The 19,497-nt window shown below is 40.9% G+C and overlaps 1 protein-coding gene and 1 long non-coding RNA gene across 2 annotated transcripts; both read left to right on the forward strand.

Moving 5' to 3' along the window:
* Nucleotides 1-863: 863 nt before the first annotated feature.
* On the forward strand, nt 864-19,496 carry LOC149118017 (armadillo-like helical domain-containing protein 2). The gene is made up of 9 exons (XM_089288447.1): nt 864-1,251; nt 1,472-1,585; nt 2,687-2,719; nt 3,826-3,917; nt 5,385-5,446; nt 9,907-9,973; nt 11,876-11,962; nt 18,286-18,379; nt 19,362-19,496. Exons 1-9 carry the CDS (start codon nt 1,167-1,169, stop codon nt 19,427-19,429), a joined length of 702 nt encoding a protein of 233 aa, XP_089144573.1. The 5' UTR covers nt 864-1,166; the 3' UTR covers nt 19,430-19,496.
* On the forward strand, nt 15,096-16,788 carry LOC149118018 (uncharacterized). Its single transcript, XR_016206848.1, has 2 exons — nt 15,096-15,221; nt 15,871-16,788. It is a non-coding gene; the product is annotated as an uncharacterized LOC149118018 (long non-coding RNA).
* Nucleotide 19,497: the final 1 nt, after the last annotated feature.

Raw genomic sequence — 19,497 nt, forward strand, 5'->3', positions numbered from 1 at the left:
TGGCTTTTTTGTATGAACATCAAAATGGGTTCCCGTCACGCAAACCTGATCTTACTGCAAGCCAAACCTGTTTCCTGTGTTTAAATTGCAGCTTTTTTTTTTTTTTTACTTTTTTTGGAGAAGGAAATTAGAAAACAGACATTCTACAAAAAGCAAACATAATAGAGCGATCGCGAAGAGTCGCATTAGGCGCGGTGCACAAATGCTGTCAAATGCTGGTTATAGCATTTCTAGCTAGATGAAACACGAAGAAGCGCACTGTACTTACGATAGATAAACGAGAATAAAGAACATTAAAATTATTCTCCCCAATCACATAATTGTTTCAGTCGCATTTCCATTGATCTTCGCTTGCTTTATGCTAGAACAGTCGATTTGGGATCAGTGAAAATTACGCTTGATGTTTGCCGGAGAAAACAATTAAATCACGCCTAAAAATTTTAGTAAGATCCTTCCTTATTCCCAATATTCTGTACGCTTACTAAAGCGAAATTCGTATCAGTATAAATTGCTGAAATAAGTGTTTGTAGCTAAATTTCAAGCTCTCAAGTTCACACTGTTTCCTCGGCGGTCCGCAAATCTTGTTTGATTGCTCTGTGAACATTTTGAATGAGAATGAATCACGGAAAATGACAAGACTCCTAGAAAAGAGCGAGATTGTCGATCGAAGTCTTCAAATCGAGCTACAAAAGGCAATTGATCATCACTTTCAAATAATATGACCATGCAAAATGACGATCTCTCTCAGTTGCTCTCCTTTGACGCAACGATAACTTCGAAGTTAAACTTCGCAGTGTTTTTCAAAAAGCATCACAGTCGCAACAACAACAGAATCGATCAGAATCGAACGTGTCGAATACGTATACTCCCAAGTCTTTCTCCTTCTCTCCCGAACGAGCGTGATGCGCGCGCTAGAGATTGGTAACAACCCGCTATTTTATCGGGCCCGGTAAGTACCGGGAAAATTTACGGGTGCTTCGAGAAACGCTATTTCTGTTCCGGTAAAGTTTCCCGTTATCCGCCCCGGTAAGTTATCGGGCCCGGTATTTACGGAAGCTTTCGAGAAACAGGCCCCAGGTCTCCACTGTCCGGCACCATAGAAACGCGCGCTTCTATGGCGCTTTTATGACGCCGAGCGCATCGTTTTTAAACATTCTATCAAACGTATGCACCATCTTGCTTCTATGGAGTGGATTTCAAAAACATTTAAAACCGGCTTTCAAGAATTCAAACAGCGAACAAATGTTGGTGGTGAGTGAGCCATAAGATGATATGTACACTGTGTTTTGTTTTGTTTTGTTTCGTTTTTTCCTGATTTGTAAAGGTGTTCAGCCACCTGTAAAGTAATTGTTACAACGGTTCTTCTGGGTTATTTTTTCCACAGGGTAATGCTTAGAGAAACGTGTCCTTAACGCTGGACAAATAGGCTTACATCTGAACTTGCAAGCAATAATCTTGCGTTTTATTGCAGTGACTCGCTTGGAGGATGTAGGCGCTCTGGTTGACGACAATTTATTTGAAAGAGACATTCTCATTGCCACGAAGAGACTCGGCTCTTCACCTGACATTACCGAAAGAACACAAGGTAGTAAACCTGCTTCCCAGTCTTCGTAGGGCAATTTTGATATTGGAGTATGGTTTTCCAGCATTGCAGTTCAGAACAATGCATTCAACTGTGTGTTTTTGTGTGCAAGTTGGAGGCGTTCTGTTTGTTTGCTTGATCTTATTGTTGGTGTTTGAAAAATTGCCTGAGTCTATGTATGACTGGACTTATGAATTCGGTGTTAATCTTTTCCATGTCAGGGCTGGTCTCCCTCTTTTCCGTTTCTCCTGAGGGTTCCAATCCAAGGCTTGGCGTGTGATGCTGGTCTGATCATTCTGCGTAGCGGTATGCCCGATCCATTTCCACTTTCTGTTCTGGATGGTGACGGTGATGGGCTCCTGCCTGTTTTTTTCCGTAAAAGTTCTTGATTAGAGATACGGTCTGGCCATCTGATGGGCAGAATCTGACGGAGACAGGTGTTGATGAACACCTGAAGCAACCTGCAGCCTACAGCTCCAAAGTAGTCGATATAAAAATGCAAAAGAATGTCAGTCATTTTTATCTTCGGTACTTGTCTGCTCTTTTCCATTGCTTGGAGTGGCTAGGATTAGTTTTTCAGGCTCTTAAATGTTGTTAAGTCAAGGTCTGTAGCTCACCTGGTGCAAAGGAACGAGACTTTCATTTGCACACATTTCGTAAATCCAGTCATATATAGAGCATAATTTTTACAATTAGCGTAGAAGAGAGCAAATCCAGAATGAGCAGAATTGATATTTTGACTGAAAAACTGTGGTAGTCAGTGTCCGGGTTAGGAAATGCACGGTCTTCAACATCAACAGTCCACGGTAAATTAGGGGAAAACATTGTAAACAAGAAAAAATAAAAATAAGTCATCACCCACAATCCAACAGAAAAAAGTTATGAGCAAACTGCAAACACCAATGTCGTCCAATCAAAGTACACACTCACTTACGCAATGTGGAAAACGTGATTGAAAATGTTGATCGAAAGCTCTCACTTGAGTTAATTAGAGTGAAAAGCAAGACGATCTGTACTTACAGAAAACTGCAAAACATAAGATAGCTAAACTGACAACGGATCTTGAATAATAACCAGCATTCTTTGTTTCTCCTCCATTGTCAGCGGTTAAAGACCTGGGTCATCTCTCCTGGTCAGGTACGTGTTACAACAGCCTTATGAACTCCAGTAAAGAAAACGTATATATCACAAAGATAGTACGTCACTCGAGCCAGAAAAATTATACGGTACTTTCTACTGGTTTCCATAGACTAGCACACGGAGCATCGACATCATAGTTCAGGTGACAAGAAATCCATTTCACGCGACATGGATTCTTCCTGGTTTCTGTCCTATGAAGCGACTAACAGTTTTACTATCCCCTAGCTGGAATGTTTGCCCGCATTGCAAGTTACAAAAAAGATATTTGTCCAAATATTTCTCCTTGTGTACACCTGTGAAGTGTGAGGCACTGTAAACCAAAATACAGCATTTATCAATAGTTTCAATAATCAATACACTGAATCGAGCGACTGATCAAATGACAAGTCCAAGGTTCGAGTTCGACATGCTTTATGTAAGTTTGCTAAGGGAAAGACCGTCGAGTCTCACATTAGGTCCTAGCCTGTAGAACAGGTTAGGAGATTTCAAGATAGCAAAGCGCGAGACACGAGCAGGAAGCAAGACTGTAAGTTCCTCGCTCGCTATCCTGCCGTGCTTCGCATTCCGCCCTGCAATAAACCGCCTGTTCCACATGCTAACCAGGCGCAGAGTCCCAGATAATGATATAATACACTGGCTTGAAAACTGATTTCAAGTTTTGTTACTGCCTTCTGTGTTGACCGGAATGTTCACGCAAACGCAATAACTTCAGTTTGCAGCACCTTTCGAGTAGCTTAAGCACCTATAAACGTGCACTTAACTTCCGTGCACTTGCCTTCCGTGCTTAACTTCCGTTATGATTGGTAAAGAGGTCTTTCATAAAACGTTATGATATATATAGGACTAGGACGTTTCTTAGTTTAAGTTGTAAGTGCATCAGACGAAAGTGCTACACAGCAGCCAGAAATGAGACACTATGACTTTCTCTTGCAAGTGTGTCAGCTTAGAATGGAAAGCGGCATATGTTACTCTCAAAAGTATACTTGGCCGGCAGAGGCCAGCAGGAAAAGTGCCGAGTAAAGTTGGCGACTGGCACTCCATTCACATACTTTCTCGATGCAAGGGTGCATTAGCATTTTTTTATTCTTATTTCATTCTTATAGGAGGAAAATCAGCAGCCAAGTTTGCAGGAAACCAACTCGTCAATTTACTAAGCGTCTTGAATAATCTCAATGAGCCTACTGCCCTGAAAATGGTACGAAGACCTTATTTCTAGACCCCACTTTTTTAATGTTACTAGACAAAAAAATACCTCACAAAGCCTCCATTTATGTGGAAGATCAACGAAAGTAAAAAAGGATTTCACCTTGTTTCAATATTTGTCCTTGCGCAAACTGTAAACAGTCGCTATTCTGCTTATAAATGTTATACTTTGACTCGCCTTACGGGCTCTGCCTCCTACACAGGCTTTTCTTATTTTTATCTTAGCGCATAGGGCGATTGGTAGACTGGGAGTGAGCAATAAGGCGCGAGCGGGAGCTGGTAGCGAGTGAGAAGGGCGTGTGCAGGGAGCGATTCCCTCAATTTCTCCTTCCCATCGCACCCTGCGCTCGCGCTCCTCACTCACTACCAGCTCCCGCTCTCGCCTTATTGCTCACTCCCAGTCTTCCTTTGCGATGAGATAAATATAAGAAAAGCCTGTGTAGAAGGCAGGTAGAAATATACAGTGTTCGATACTACATACTAATCAAATCCATATGCATTTACACACGCTAAACAATTGCCAAAAAATAAGATTTACGAAGTGCTATATTTTGAAGCATAACAAAAAGAAAAATGTATAATATACAAAATTTAATACATTTCTCATTTGATGGTTTAACATGTATAATGCAATAATCGTATAAATTTTATTTTTAAACCAAGCGAATAAGGGGTTATTTTAAGTTATTTTGTCAAGGTTACTTAGTTTAAGGACGTTCGCGCGAAAATTTTCCAACATTGATTTTTTTTCTGAGAATTTAACCACTGTACGATGATGAGTTAGTTATGTCAGAAATGCAAAAAAATGGTGGGGGGTTACCGACTTCGTTTGGAGAGAACATGCCCGGAAGAACACCCTAAATCTGAAAAACTCGGCCTTCGTTAGCGAATAAGGCCACAGTGTCTGTAAGCCCAAAAATATTGCAATTAGAACTTTGATGTGAAATGTTCTCTGCCAAATATTGTTTAAGTGGACCTATTAAGTGAATTTGGTCAACTGGTGAGGTTCCTTAACGAACAAGTTCGCATTTAACGATCATAGTTTCGCGCGCCTTGCAGCCGCAAGATGGCAGGATTCGATGTCCCGTGGACAGAAATCTTCAAATTTTTAACTTCCCACAATGATTTTTTGTTTATTTTTGGACAATGTAGAGATAATTGTAAATAAAATCTGTTTCTGGAAAGAAAAATAGGGGTCACCGAACGTCCAAGATCGTTAAATCCAGGCAAAGCTGTAGCAATGGCCATCTGCCCTATCATTGTTCATTTTATTACGTAACACGCGCGCTCATGCATGACGTGGTGTGTGAATTTGCGTGTAAGGATGCGCAGAAACAATTAGTGCGAACGTCCTTAATACCGTGGAAACCTTACGCATGAAATCAGAAATTCCCCTTCCCACTGGTACTGAGCTTTGTAGGTGGAGGTTACACTCGAGGTAATTTAGTGTATTTTGCAGTTTACGATTCAAGCAATAAGTGAAATCTGCCTCGCCAACAAAGATAACCAGGACAAAGCAAGGTATGTCAAGACTTCTCACCAGAAACTTTTCAGTGAAAGGTTGGCATCGGTTTCTTGGATTGATTGCCCAAGTTTATCAAGGTTTACTTCAAGGTTATTATCATCGGGGAAAAAGATATCCAAAGCCAGGGGCCCGTTTCTCGAAAGCCCCGGAAACCTTTCGGGCTCGTAAAGCCATTTTTAGTTCATCCGTATCTAAAAACGGAGAAGTGTATACGCCTGAAACTTCTTGTATGAAGGGAACCTGTGTTCATATTAAGAAAATGTGAATAAACGGCTCTGTAATCACAAGGTTTAAGATGTTGCTACGGCTTTCCGGGTGCGAAAACATTTTGGGACTTTCGAGAAACGGGCCCCTGGGCCCAGTTGTTCGAAGGCTGAATAAAACTATCCAACGGATAAATCACTATCCAGCGGATTTGTTTCGGCAAAACAAACTTCGCTATCCACTGGATAATGATTTATCCGGTGGATAGCGTTATCCACCTTCGAACAACCCAGGCCTGCAGTTTAACAAATAGATCCCTTGTTGCTGTGCGTCTGTTCCACAGATGGTGTCAAGACGTGGTAAGAACAAAAATGTGGAACACAAGGAGATAGCCGGGTTTGTCATGATGTTCTTGCCATCTCGACGCCTTCTGGGATCAGCCACTAAGAGCTACTAGAACTAATTATTGAACAGGCTCACGGCAGCATGGAATCTATTTTTTTAAATGACGCTAAGTCTGTTTACTAAATCATCATAAGTAAGAACCAGGGGACCAATCATAATGCAAGAATAAGTCGACATATGTATATTACCAGGAGATTATCAAGACAAGAGAGTGTATCCCCCATATAAACCTTCTACCCAAGGTAATCCCTCTTAAGTTATTTTTAGACATTGTACGGAGTTCTTTCGAGGATATTACTCGCGCGTTGGGTGGATGTTTTCGTGAAGGATCTGTTTATGTTTCGTTTCGTTTCAATGCAAAGGAAAACCTCCAACGCTGTGGAGATGTCTTCTTTGATGTTTTGATTACAAGCAAAGGAGCTTCGGCTCTCGGTATGTTTTAATACATTTCGAAACTTTGATAGGAGTTTAAATAAGAGACGGATATCCCCTGCACAAACAATAACAACAGAATGAACGGCAGCGACGTTTAGACAAACGAGTGCAAAGCAAACAAACGCCCAAACACAAGCTAGGCAACCGAACAAACAGATGGTCGAGAGTATAGGCAGACGCTCGCTGTCCAAGTAGTAAAAAGCAATTTAAGCAGCAACGGCAACAACGCCAAAGACAACGTCGATTAAAAAAAAAAACAACAAAAAACGACTATTCAACCTACGAATCTCGCGAGAATTTAGATTCATTCAGTTCGTCTATACAGTCAGAAATATCCCAAACAGAATATGTAAGACATTGTCAAAATTCGAAAAAGAAATGTGGCTATTTCCCGTCGTTGTTTTGTGACCTTTTGTAAACAACGGCAAAGAAATGAACGAACAATTATAACGCACGCTTACACAGCCACTGTACTCGTTGCCGTTACCGTTGAAGATTGCTTAATCAAACTTCCTAAAACCGAATAAACGGCAAAATAATGAACAGCCAAACGAACGCAAAACAAACGAAAGACTGCCTTAACAACTAGTGAGACAACTCAGATAGTGCAGAGCGCAATTGATAGCTCTGGTACAGTAGTCCCATAAGTACTCACCCCTGCTCGGTTCACTTCCGGTTTGTGTCTACCTTGGTAGTCTGCTACGGTTTTTCCTCTTTGCAGCGTGTATGTTTCAAGGTCGTATTTTAATTCAAGGTCCAAAAATTACGCACAAATTAATTACTACTGGTGTTTTACGTTGATTTTCGTTCATTTTAAATTCAATAATACGCTGAAGCAGCAAACGCGATAATTTAGCTCTTCACGCCAACTTTGTACCGTGATACTTTTGTTTTCCTCGCAAAGGCATGTAATATGAAACCCTTGTTTTCTCCAAAACATACGGAAGATGTCCTTGTTTTTTGGAGATAAATGAATGAAAGTTAAATATCTGATGTAGTGATGAAGAAACGGAACAGAAACGATGTTGTTTTACTACAAATGCAAATTTTTACCGATGAACAAGAACTATTTTAATTATCAGATAGTCACGAAATACCACTTTCTTTTTCTGTTGCCACCTTTGTTGTTAACAATAAAAAAATTCAAAATTAACACACAACGATATTGATGGCAGAGAAGCATTTCAACGAAAAGTATTGAAGATAAACAGCGCTACTTGGCCAATATGAATGAGTCTCCTCAAAGACTGATTAAATTAATTTGCGCTTTCATCAGGTATCACGGTGTCTGCAGCAATATTTGAGCATTTTCCTGGTTTCTTTTGTTACAAATTTTCAATTTGCGGAGTATTAAAGCCACTAACTTGGGAAATTTTTGGTCTCTCTTACAGACACAATTAAGGCAAGAAATAAACAAGCCGCTAAGGAGAAGCAATACATTTGAACCCTGACAAGCACACTATTGTAGATTGAAAACAGCAGATGATATTTGTTGAACCGACCTGTGTGTAATTCTAAAAGCTACGCAGCCACAGTACCGTTTCACTTTTGCAGTAAAAAGGGACAATTGGCGCTACCTGAAAAATAACTGCCGTCCTTGGTCACATGACATGATATATAAAATACCGCGTGGAAAGATAGTGTATAACACTAACGATGCTAAGACGCATGCGTCTTACATGTTGAGCTCTACCATAAGGAAAACCACTCAACATTTGTGCGTGATTCCGTATGCAGTGTATCCTTCACCTAATATAGAAGCCACGAACGCTAACTAATCTACGCATGCGTTTAGGGCAAATTAGTTTTGTTCTAAGGAGAATGGTACCACAAGGAGAGCAAGGGGTTACCTGAAACAAATATATAGCTTTGCGATGTTCAAAGCTTAGTGACGGTGATGAAATGTGTTTTACGTAGAGTACACATGTACCTTTCCCACCCTACCCCCACTACTTCCTTGCCTCTAGACTAATTAATTAATTGAAATTAATTAAACAAACATTAAAGTTTACACCTTAACGCCATCGCGCCATAGGGCCATAGGGCCATAGCGCCATAGCGCCATAGCGGCTTAGTTCCTTAGTGGCAGGCAGCTCCCATAATCATCCCAATAGTGCACTCTGCACTAAAAAGGCGGCTGAGAGTGCAGAAAACATCTCTGGTATGAAACGAAACCAAAACATATAAAATGACGTTCCTGCCATTTCGTCTCAAGTAATTTCGAGAAAGTCGCTTCGGCTGTCTACGCATCGCGCGAGTATTATCCTCGGAAGAACTGGGTACCATGTCTAAAGTTTAACCCTTTGAATACCAACTACGCATATATGCGTAATTAATGGTCGTGCTCTTTGTACCACTTGTGACGTCATCAATTTAAGTGTCATCAGATATTCTTGATAAGCAGATAGTAGTGCTAGGCTAGCCCTTTCCGCACAATGGTCATGTTTAGATATCGACGACATTCCGACGTCGCAAATCGAAAAACAAGGTTATCAGTTTTGGTGCAAAAACGGTGGTAAAATAGTCCACAACGCCTATGATCGATCAAGGTCCATTTCTAGGCTTCGCCCGTAATTAACACCCAACTTTTCACTGCAGAAAGAACATACAATGCAAAAGGTAGCCAGTGTAAAAGGGCAGAGAAAAACAGAAAGGAAAGGGCCAACAAACGAAATTGAGAACGGTTAATGGCTTATGCGCGTGCCCGTAATTGAAGTTTTGCTCAATTTTGTACTTAATCCTCGAAAAATCTCTCCTTTTAGTAAAAAAAATGCTTTTCAAGCAAAAATTAGGCTTATTTAGCGTCATGGCAGCTAAAAAACCTGACTAAACGGTTAAAAACGGCATTTTTTGGCGAAAGTTTGGTATTCAAAGGGTTAAGAGGGATTACCTTGGGTAGAAGACTTATATGGGGGATTCACTCTCTTACCTTGATAATCTCTTGATATTACGAATGGTCCCGATCAACTATTGATAGCCAGACTCTTCATCGTGAGACAAAGATCAAACATAGTTATCTGTATAACCACGATGAATAATAACCACTTCTTTTATAAGTGTAAACAGAAGCATATCTTTTGGTGTAAATTAAATGGTGTCCAAAAGGTGCGACTGGAGCTCACTACAGCCAAGGAAATTTACAATTAACGTAATCTAAGGTGAATAATAAGAGAGTGTTTCGTGTCGCAGAGGATAAAAATGTGTGTTAAGGCCGCTGTCCACTTGAGCAAGACCCGTGTCACAGGATTGGCTACTTTTAGATTTCCGCGAGACCTGGGGTGATGTAAAAACAACTTGACATGCATTAGGGAATAAGACCTAGATGTGGGATTAACTCTCTTCATCCTTTCTCGATTTAGAAGTAATACATCAAGGTCGGTATAATCAAACAAGTCTCGTGATTTGGTTTTAGATGTTATGGTCTTCTCCAGAAACTTACAGAAGTTTTGAGCACGACGGAATCAGAGTTATCCGCCCTGGTGAGACATAAACAACGAGTGCCCACAAACGGAAAATCTATGACTTTGCTTTGCTCTAAAATGTTTGAACTTTTGTCCTGCCACAATGTAACAAACCATGCAGTAATCACTTATTAAACCTGTTAAAAAGGAAATTAAAACGAACGGAAACTGACAATTCGTAAGGGAGAAAACAGACATTTTTAAAATTTCATAATCGGACGAGCACTCAACGTGGGGCAGCTTTGAAATTAATCACTTAATCAAGACTATAACAAAATTCTCGAACGTGATTGGCTATCAGCAATCCGATTTGAGCATTAATTGGACAGTGTACGTGTCATGTTTGTAATTGGACAGTACGCGTCATTTTGCGCGCGCCGTTGCGGTGCACTTTGTTGAGTAAACTGCTGTGTTTTTCGGCATTCATAACGACGTTTAATCGTTCAGCGCTCAATCGATGGTTTGTTCTTTTCTCGAATTTTGTCATAGTTTTGATTAATTGGTAACAGGGCTTCGCGTCGTCCAATTCGGTCTGTAATCAGACTCGTGATTAACAAATCGGACTCCCGCTTCTCGGTCGTCCGATTTTGTTAATCACTCGTATGATTACAGACCGAATTGGACTCCACTCAGTCCTATCACCATTATTAATCGGCGCGCGATCACGCGGCTGTCCAATTACAGGAATCCAATTTGAACTTTTTGTAATTGGATACCTATAATTGGATCCCCATGTGATTTTCACGTCAATTTCGCACGCTTTAATGGCTTCCTTCGCAATGTTTCCTACAATTTTCAAAACTTATGAAAAGCGCTACAGACATTTTCGCTCAAAAGAACTTCCCAAAACAATTTTTAATTCCGAAATTTGTTATAGATACGATTAATTAGTAATTGGACCTCGTGTCGTACAATTCAGGGAGTAATCGCGCTCGTATTTTCAAATCGGCCTCGTGCTTCGTGCTTGTCCGATTTCGAAATTACTCGCGCAATTACTCCCTGAATTGTATTCCATTCGGTCCAATTACTACTACTTATTTTTTGACTGGGGAAATTACTTCATTGTGATTGGGCTGAGACCAGGCAAATTTATGTTAATTTTTTATTTGCACTGCAGTGCAAATGAACCCACGCGCCTTCGTAATTTTCTCAGTCATATAATAAATGAGTTATCGTAGGAAAGCTGGAGCAATTAAGGATTTACACTACTCGTGATATTTGAAAATTCTTTCAAATTGCACTTGTCTAAAGACTCGTGAAATTTGGAGAGAATTTTCGAATATCACTCGCATTCACGCGAATTGTATGGCACGAGGTTCAATTACCATGTTCCGATACTCAAATAATTCCAACAACTAGTGTAGAACATTCCTATCATTACTGCTCGCGTAGTTCAGTAGCATTTCGTTCAAGACACAGATTCTTTAAACGAGCTTGACGCACTTCTGATATCAGGAGCTTAAGCGACGATGGCGACGCCGAGGACGACGCTTTGTCAAAAATGAATTTATATTTTACCCGCGAAATTTGCGATTGTCTAGAATTTTTCGGTACGCCAATGGCTCTAAAAACGTGCTCAGGCTAAATATGCAATGACAGCGTCCAGGTGCAAATGGAAAGACGAAAAATTAGCCATTGCCGTCCGGGTTCCTCCGACTACGCGGAACTTGGTCATTTCACGTTGTTGTTTCGCAGTGGACGGCAAAGAAATGTACAAAGATTTATAACGCACGTGCACGGCCATTGTTTTGCTCATTAAACTTTTTGTCTGGTGACGTTCTCGTTGCCGTCGTCGTTGTGGCTCGCTTAAGCTTCCTATTAAACTGAAAAAACCGAAATTTATACTTTTGGTCAAATCCGTTGTTTTATAAAATGGTGGCCATGTTCTAATGAAGGCCTCTGTGTAAAACACTTTTTCAGAGACGTTCCTCTGCTGCCTGTTTGCTCACCCTCGTTTGCGAAAACCTTGAAAATCAGAAAGCTCTTCTTTGCACCGACAGACTGCAAGTGAGTAATGCAGTCAACTGAAAATTCATGCACTTTAAGTTGGTTTATTTTGCTCAGATTTCTAAATTGTGGCTCAGTTCTTTGTGCGTGCGGCTGTCACATCTTATTCTTTCCGGTTTGATCTTCACGTAAAGAAAACAATGCAAAAGGTATTAAAATCTCCTAGCGCATTATAACATAGCGCGCATGAACGAAATCTCTATGTACTCACGGCCGTGGGTATATGAGATGACGTGTGCAGCTTCATTTTGGCTGCAAAATTTCCGTCGAGTTTAGTGCGAGTTCCTTTTTTAAGTTTCGGCAATGTGAAGATTATTCTGAACAATCCAAACTCTTCTTCAAGCCTTTGACTTTTGCCAAGCTAAGATGTTTACTTAAACCTGAGTATTCTGACTTTGTTTGTCAACATTTTCATTGAGTAATTTTCACTTTGTCTGCCTACATTTTCATTATAATTAATTCGAAGAAGTGAATTTTTCATTGACGATTTTAGAAACCAGGTTAAGCGTTTTCGCTCAACCGTCGCTCAACTGATGGTGGCGAGTTAGGATCCTAATGACCTTTGTTTTTCTAGACTGTTCACAGCCCTCTATTTTCTCACTTTACAAACCAAAGACGTCAACAAACCTAAACGTATACCATTTATAACTACCCTCAATCCGTCACTTCCTCACATCTCTAACATCATCAAAAAACATTACAATTTGTTGCTCTCTTCTAACCGCTGCAAAAGTGTTTTTCAGCATTTGCCTGTTGTAGCCTTCAGACGCTCCCCTAACCTTCGTGACTTACTAGTTACAGCTAAACTCACTTCTAATTCTTCTAATCCCCAACTCCCTTCTGGTTCTTTCCGTTGTGGCAAAAAATGTGCTACTGGTCCCTACATTTCTCACGGACTTACTACATATACCCTCTTTTCTACCGGGGAAACGCGCCCCATAAAATCTAACCTGACCTGTGACACTAAAAACCTCATCTACATGATTCAATGTAACCGCTGTAATTTACAATACATAGGAGAGACGAAACGACGATTAAAAGACCGATTTAATGAACACCGCCGTACCATAGATAACGCTAACAACAAATCTAAACCTGCTACAGCCGCCGAACATTTCCTGTCCTCTCCTAACCACACTGCTAACGACACACTATTAATCCCCATCGAAAAAATCTTTTCGAACCGATACCCTATCCGTAAGGCCAGGGAAGCTTTTTTAATTCAAAAAGGCAGAACAATTGATCGTGATGGTCCGAACGTCCGTGAAGAAACATATTAACTGTTTCCATTTGTTTCCTTTTATTATGTTCTTTTATTATGTTCTTTTATTTTACCATATGCTTCTCTTTAATTTACACTGTCAATTAGTTTCACGTATTTCCGATATTACGAAAATATCGGTTACATAAATACACGTCCCCAGGCACGTCCTGCCCGTCCCGATATAAAATTCTCATTGTACCTGAAGAAGGCTGGTTTGGCCAGCCGAAATAAAGTACACCTTCAAAAAAATCATCCTACGTTGTGTCGGTTTTTGCTTTTGTATTCTTCTATTTTCTTGTATTTTTCTTTGATCGTACTCGTGGATAGAATCGCGAGAGAACTGGACGCCAGCGCAAAACGGAAGACCTGACTGGGTAGGGGTGGAGACCGAGAAAAATAGAGAGGCTGTAGACATCTTTGGAAAAAAGTGAATTCCCCGTTTCTCCAGAAACGGAAAATTCCCATTGGTTGAGAAGCGAAAAAGTGTCACCACCTTGACAACGGCTGATCACGATTGCGTCCAGGGGCCTGTTTCTCGAAAGCCCCGGACACTTTTCGGGCCCGTAAAGCCATAGCAAAATCTCAAATGTTACGACTACAGAGCTGTTTTATCCACATATCCTTAATATGAAGAGAAGTTCCCTTCATACAAGACGTTTCAGGCGTATACACTTCTCCGTTTTTAGATACACATGGCTTTACGGGCCCGAAAAGTTTCCGGGGCTTCCGAGAAACGGGCCCCAGGTGCGTTTTGCGGCTTGTAGCAGTTGTCATCACTGACACGTGCCGTGATTCGTAATAGAGCGGTTGTTTTTAAAATAGAATCCTGTTAAGAGAAATTTCAGCGTTTCTTCCGACTCAAGGATGAACAGATAGAGGCTGCTGTTCATCTTCTTCGGTCGGAAGACGTTGTTGCAATTTTGCCGACCGGCTTTTAGGAAAGTCTGATATATCAACTCTGCGTAACGGCAAAAGAAATGCAAATGTACGAATGCTGAAACAAATCAGGAGAGATGAAAGAGCTTAGGATTCCTTTCATCGCTCAGTCAACAGAGGAGACAAAGGAGGGCGGGCTTCTGCTGATTGGCGAAGCGAAATACAAGCTTGTTTTCGGAAGACAGCAGAGGACTTGTTGGATACAAAATTCTAAAATATGTTAGAGAATGAAGATTTTCTGCTAACAATTGTGTCACGCTCATTGTAGTTGACGAGAGCCACACCGTGTAACACCTTCGGAATAAGTTCCCCGCAGATATGTAAGACATCTTGCCAAGACTCCCCAAGCGAATAGCAAAAGAGGTAGCGCATATCCTAAAAAAAATCGGAAGGAGCGCTTGATTTCGGCTTTCTCCCCTTTTCAGCAGCTTTTCTTGGAGTTGAAGAAGTCTTGTGAGACGACATTCTCGAAACACGAACGTGATGTTGTTTACAAACTGATACTTGTAATTAAGGAAGCAATTTACCGCTCAAATTTTATTGGTCCGATTTCGTTAATAGCAGATTTGCACGTTGTCGTCATTCGACAACTACCAGAATTCCTTTCGTTTTTTATTTATTATTTAATTCCCAGTGGGGTTTAAATAACAATTTTCCTAATTAGCACAATTTCACTAGTTAGCATAAGAAACAGAAAAAGTGAAGGATTCTGGTAGTTGTAGTCAAATGACGCCATCATGCAAATGGCCTATCGATCAATGGGTGGAGCTGTTAATAATTACAAGGCGATAGCAGCGGGAGGAGCTTAATAAATCCACTTTTTACCAAAGATGTCTACAGCCTAGCCTGCGAACAGGCTCCCGGTGAGCGCAAAGGAAGCGAGGGAGCCTGTAGACATTCTATTGATGCCGCCGTTCTGATACCAGCTCCTGGTATCATGATATGATTGGTTAAATGGCTGATTGTTGACATCTTTGAGATGAATATTTGACAGATCTTTGTAAAATTATACAACTCCAACGGTTCGTTACAATAGTGCATTTGCCGTTCTCTTTTAAGGTCATTCCTCACATTTGCATTGCGCATCCTTACTGCGCATAATTTATGGCGTCATTAGCGCGCGCTCGTGCACGCGCATATTGAAAACATAACGGATTTGCCTTGATATTGAGCTCTTTCAGTTGAAAAATGGCTCTAGCTCACCAACGAGCATGGGCACCCCAATTTTTTTTTCCAGTCATTGTAATCAACTAATCATAAGCTTCGCATGAGGAAAGACTGATCTAATTTCTATTGCTGAAAATTGAATGAATAAGAAAAATAGCAGATACACTGTGGTCTTTTCTATTTTGCAGTGGGTAACCACGTCAAGAAATTTGGTTCAAATTTTTAATCAAGGATTTAGCTTTCTGTCTGAATCAAACTTAAAATGTTTATTTGTGTCCGACACAATGTATTGACTGTAGTTTAATGCGTTTTGTTATGAGTCTGGGCTCACAAAGATTTTACAATTACTGGGAATGCGTTTTTATAATAAGCATTAAATAATGCCAAAATGGGGCATTTTCAATGCCGCACTGCTCCTTAATGAGCATGGGCACCCCCCCTTTTTTATTTCAAAATTGAAGTTATCATATGACAAATATTCAGTGGACAAAGTTTGAACAAAAATCTATTGTCACTTTTATTTCAGAGGAATTAGCTTAAGTTTCGGTCTCTCGACCTCTCGTTATTTCACAAGTGATTCTCAAGGGTACTTTATGCTCTGTCACGAGGAAGAATTTTAAGTAGAAGCTAGTGGAGTGGAGCCGTTTGGCGGTGCTATAGCAATTTTTTTTTTAGAGGTCAAAGCATGGTTTCCGGACTTTCGCTGTTATCTGCTTGTCGCTTCGAAGAGTTTGACGCCTCTATCATGTGCTTATAATTTCTTTAGGCTCATTTCAGTATTGCAAAATATGTTTTAAGCTCTCTAACTAATGGTTCTGGAGGGACAAAGTTAAGTTTGAAATATTCCGTGAACATGTTGCCTACTTGCACTCTATATTATGATGCTCGACCCAGCTATGAGGCCCTGTTAGGGTTAAATTCCGACAAGCGACGTGGCCTCGAAACGGCGACATGAGAGCTATGAATTGGCGACGAACGACAGACTACTCCAGCGAAATAGGGAAAGCGACACCAATGGCAAGATAGACCGACAACAAATTTCGGAACTGAGAATGTATCGATTGTTTTAAACGTCTGAGTTGAAGTGAAGACTAATTTCCAGACTTTTAAATGTGTTTTCCTCTCTCACGCGCGATGTCGACGGATCGTGAAACACACCCGAAAACACAGGCTTTCTTATATATGCTAAAACGTCCACGTCGAATAAATCGAGTCCGTCATTGCTGAGTATTTTTTCTCACTTTCAGCTGAGTGAGTAGTGCCCTAAAACGCCTAAAAACACGCTTAAGGAAAAAAGAAAGAGATCTTCGACCGTCTGCTTCATATTTTTATTAGTGGGTCACCAGTAAAAGAATATCAAGCTGTATTATCAGCAAATGGCATTATGGAAGGAAAAGAGAGACAGGGGAAAGCTGCCAAGGTCTTCTCGTCTTCAGCAGAAGATAAGGGTTACGCCAAATTCAAAGGAAGATTATAGATAGGAGAGGTTATCTGACTGAGGCCGTTGAGATTTTGAGTTAAAGAACGGTTGTTAAACATAAACATGGTAAAAATAGTCATAGGTTCGATTGTACTTTAGGTCCAAATACTGACTGGAAAATGGCTGAAAATAGCAATTCTAAGCGTCTAAGTTTCAAAATTTCCCGGGGGGAGCATGCCCCCACATCCCCTAGAAGGTTAGCAACTTCAGTGCTCGAAAGCATGCCCAAGCCCTTAGAAAGCATGCCCCCAGCCCCTTAGAAAATTTTGAAAAATTGAAGTAGCTAAGAAGTCTTTTCCTTCATTCTGAGTCGAAATGTGATGCTTTAAAAGTAACCATAAAGTAATCATTAAACCTACTGACCGGAGAAATGCTGGCTTTGCATAAGAATTTCTAGTGCTGAAAAATGTTCGAAGCAAGTGCAAAGCATACAAGAAGTAAATTATATCCAAAGAGATACTTAATTATATATGTAGTTAACTAAAACAGCAAGGAACCTTCAATGCGTAAGAAATAATAGTTTCAGCGTAAGAGCGCAAGATTGAATTCGTTTGCGTGAGCCTCATGCTCAATGCGTGAGACTTGAGAGCACTCTGTCGGTTTTTTTTTTTAATAAACAAAGGTATTACGATGTGTTATACGTGTAGCTTCGTTTTAATTGAACAAGGTCAAATTTCCCGACACAACTCCTCTGAGACGAAATTCCGACAGGCGACATAGGAATCTTGTGAAATGCCGACATGGCTGGTGGCGAATTTCAGACAGGGGACATGGGTACCCCCCCTAACAGGGCCTCAGCTATTTGATTAGCTCGATTAGAACTGTTTGCAAGTACCAAAAATGTAGCTTCTTGACAGGTCTAATTCTCTCATTGACTGATTTGTTACAGGCTTATCACCAAGGGCGGATATGTCCCCGCCCCGATCGCTTTGCTCTCCGAATTCTTTTGTTTCGCGCTCGCCGAAATTTTTTTCCGTCCTCGCCGGGAGCCTGTTCGCAGGCTATCTACAGCCTCTTTATTCTTCTTACTCGCTTCGCTCGCAAATCACAACCCCCACCCCCGGGTGCCTCGCGCTCGCTTTTTCTTTCGCGTGCGTAGATAGAGAGGCTGTGAACAGTCTATTGTTTTTCTTCACCGTGCATTGTGAGAACTTTGTAGTCAATCACAAATAAAACATGTTTTTGTGCCCTAGTTGTTGTCGCCATGTTATAAAAGAATTGGTTCATGCTTTTAGCTGTGCGTATGTCGAATTATGGATGCACTTAAGAAGTTTGGAGAGCACTCAAGAGGCTAGAGTTGCTCTCGGCTGTCGCCTCGAGCAACTCTTACGCTTCTTTCGTGCTCTCCAAACTTTTCCGCGTGCATCCATAACTCGATAGAAGCACGCTAAGCGTGAACTAATTCTTAACTGTATGTTGTTGTCATTGTCGCCATCATTACCATTAATAGTGAATTTAACTTAATCGTGTCTCCAGGACTGCTTAACCTCTGTCTCTGTGGAGAATTGGACAGCATGGGAGGAGAATGAAGCAGCACAACTGATGACATTTCTTGGGATCGATCACCCAGGTGAGCAAATGAAATGTGGAAAGGCACTTGACTCGCTGGAAACTTTTTTTAAATACCAAGAGCTTAATTTTATCACTTTGAAGAGAGAATTCCTTAGACGTCGTTAGCGAAAGCATAACCTAAAGGTCTTTCCAAATGAGAAATGTTTGGCGACCAAACATCATCAAACATTGTTTGGTGACCAAACATGCTGATGTTGAAGGGAGTGGCCAAACGGTTAAAACATGTTTGATCAAACACATTCTCGTCCCCAGAGCCCACGATCCTTCTGGCCTGCGGCAGGGATCGAGAGCTCTGGGCTGGTCCAACACCGGAAGTCCGTGATTCACGGACTTCCCGTCAAATCTGATTGGCTGAGAATACGAAACGAATACTCTGCGCATGCTCAGAAAATCGGGTCTGGCCAGAGCTCTTGATCCCTGCCGCAGGCCAGAAGGATCGTGGGCTCAGGGGACGAGAATAGATCAAACTTTGGATACAAGCCGCTGAGCACGCGTGGTACGTATGCGCGCGCCAAACATGTTTTGATACGGCTGTCCAAGCGAACAAAACATCGCCCATCCAACACGAGAACAAAAGAAAAGTTTTAACTTGTTTGATGGTCTTCAAATGTTATCAAACACGACCAAACACGATCAAACAAGGTGGCCAAACGGTAAAATGTTTGGTCACCAAACAATGTTTGATAGTGTTTGGTCGCCAAACATTTCCCGTTTGGACAGGCCTCTTAAAACATCTGCAGCTGTATGTTCGGAGATAAGAGCCTGTTACTGGCACTGGCTCAACCAGCATTTGGTTAACATTGCAACATCGCACTACCAGTATTTACCACAAAGTTGTTGAAAAACTTCGATAGAACTTCAAGACTTGTTCAGTCCTTATTGGGGTAGTGATGGTTTCATTGCCATTTTAGGCCTTCATTATCTAAGACATCAAAATTCCTCGTTCTCTTTTATCTTATTGTTTTGTTTTTATTTATCAGTTGAGCCAAATTCTCAGTGGGCGAAGATTAGAGTACTACACGCTAGCCTTGGAGGAGAGACGGAATGAAACGCATTTCAAAATTGCATTAAAATCTGATTTCTTTACCTTGTATACCTGGGTTATCAAGACTAATA

The sequence above is a fragment of the Orbicella faveolata genome, unplaced genomic scaffold (genome assembly GCF_042242905.1).
Source record: "Orbicella faveolata isolate gen_17 unplaced genomic scaffold, um_ofav_v1 contig_1, whole genome shotgun sequence".
NCBI classification, from domain to species: Eukaryota; Metazoa; Cnidaria; class Anthozoa; order Scleractinia; family Merulinidae; genus Orbicella; species Orbicella faveolata.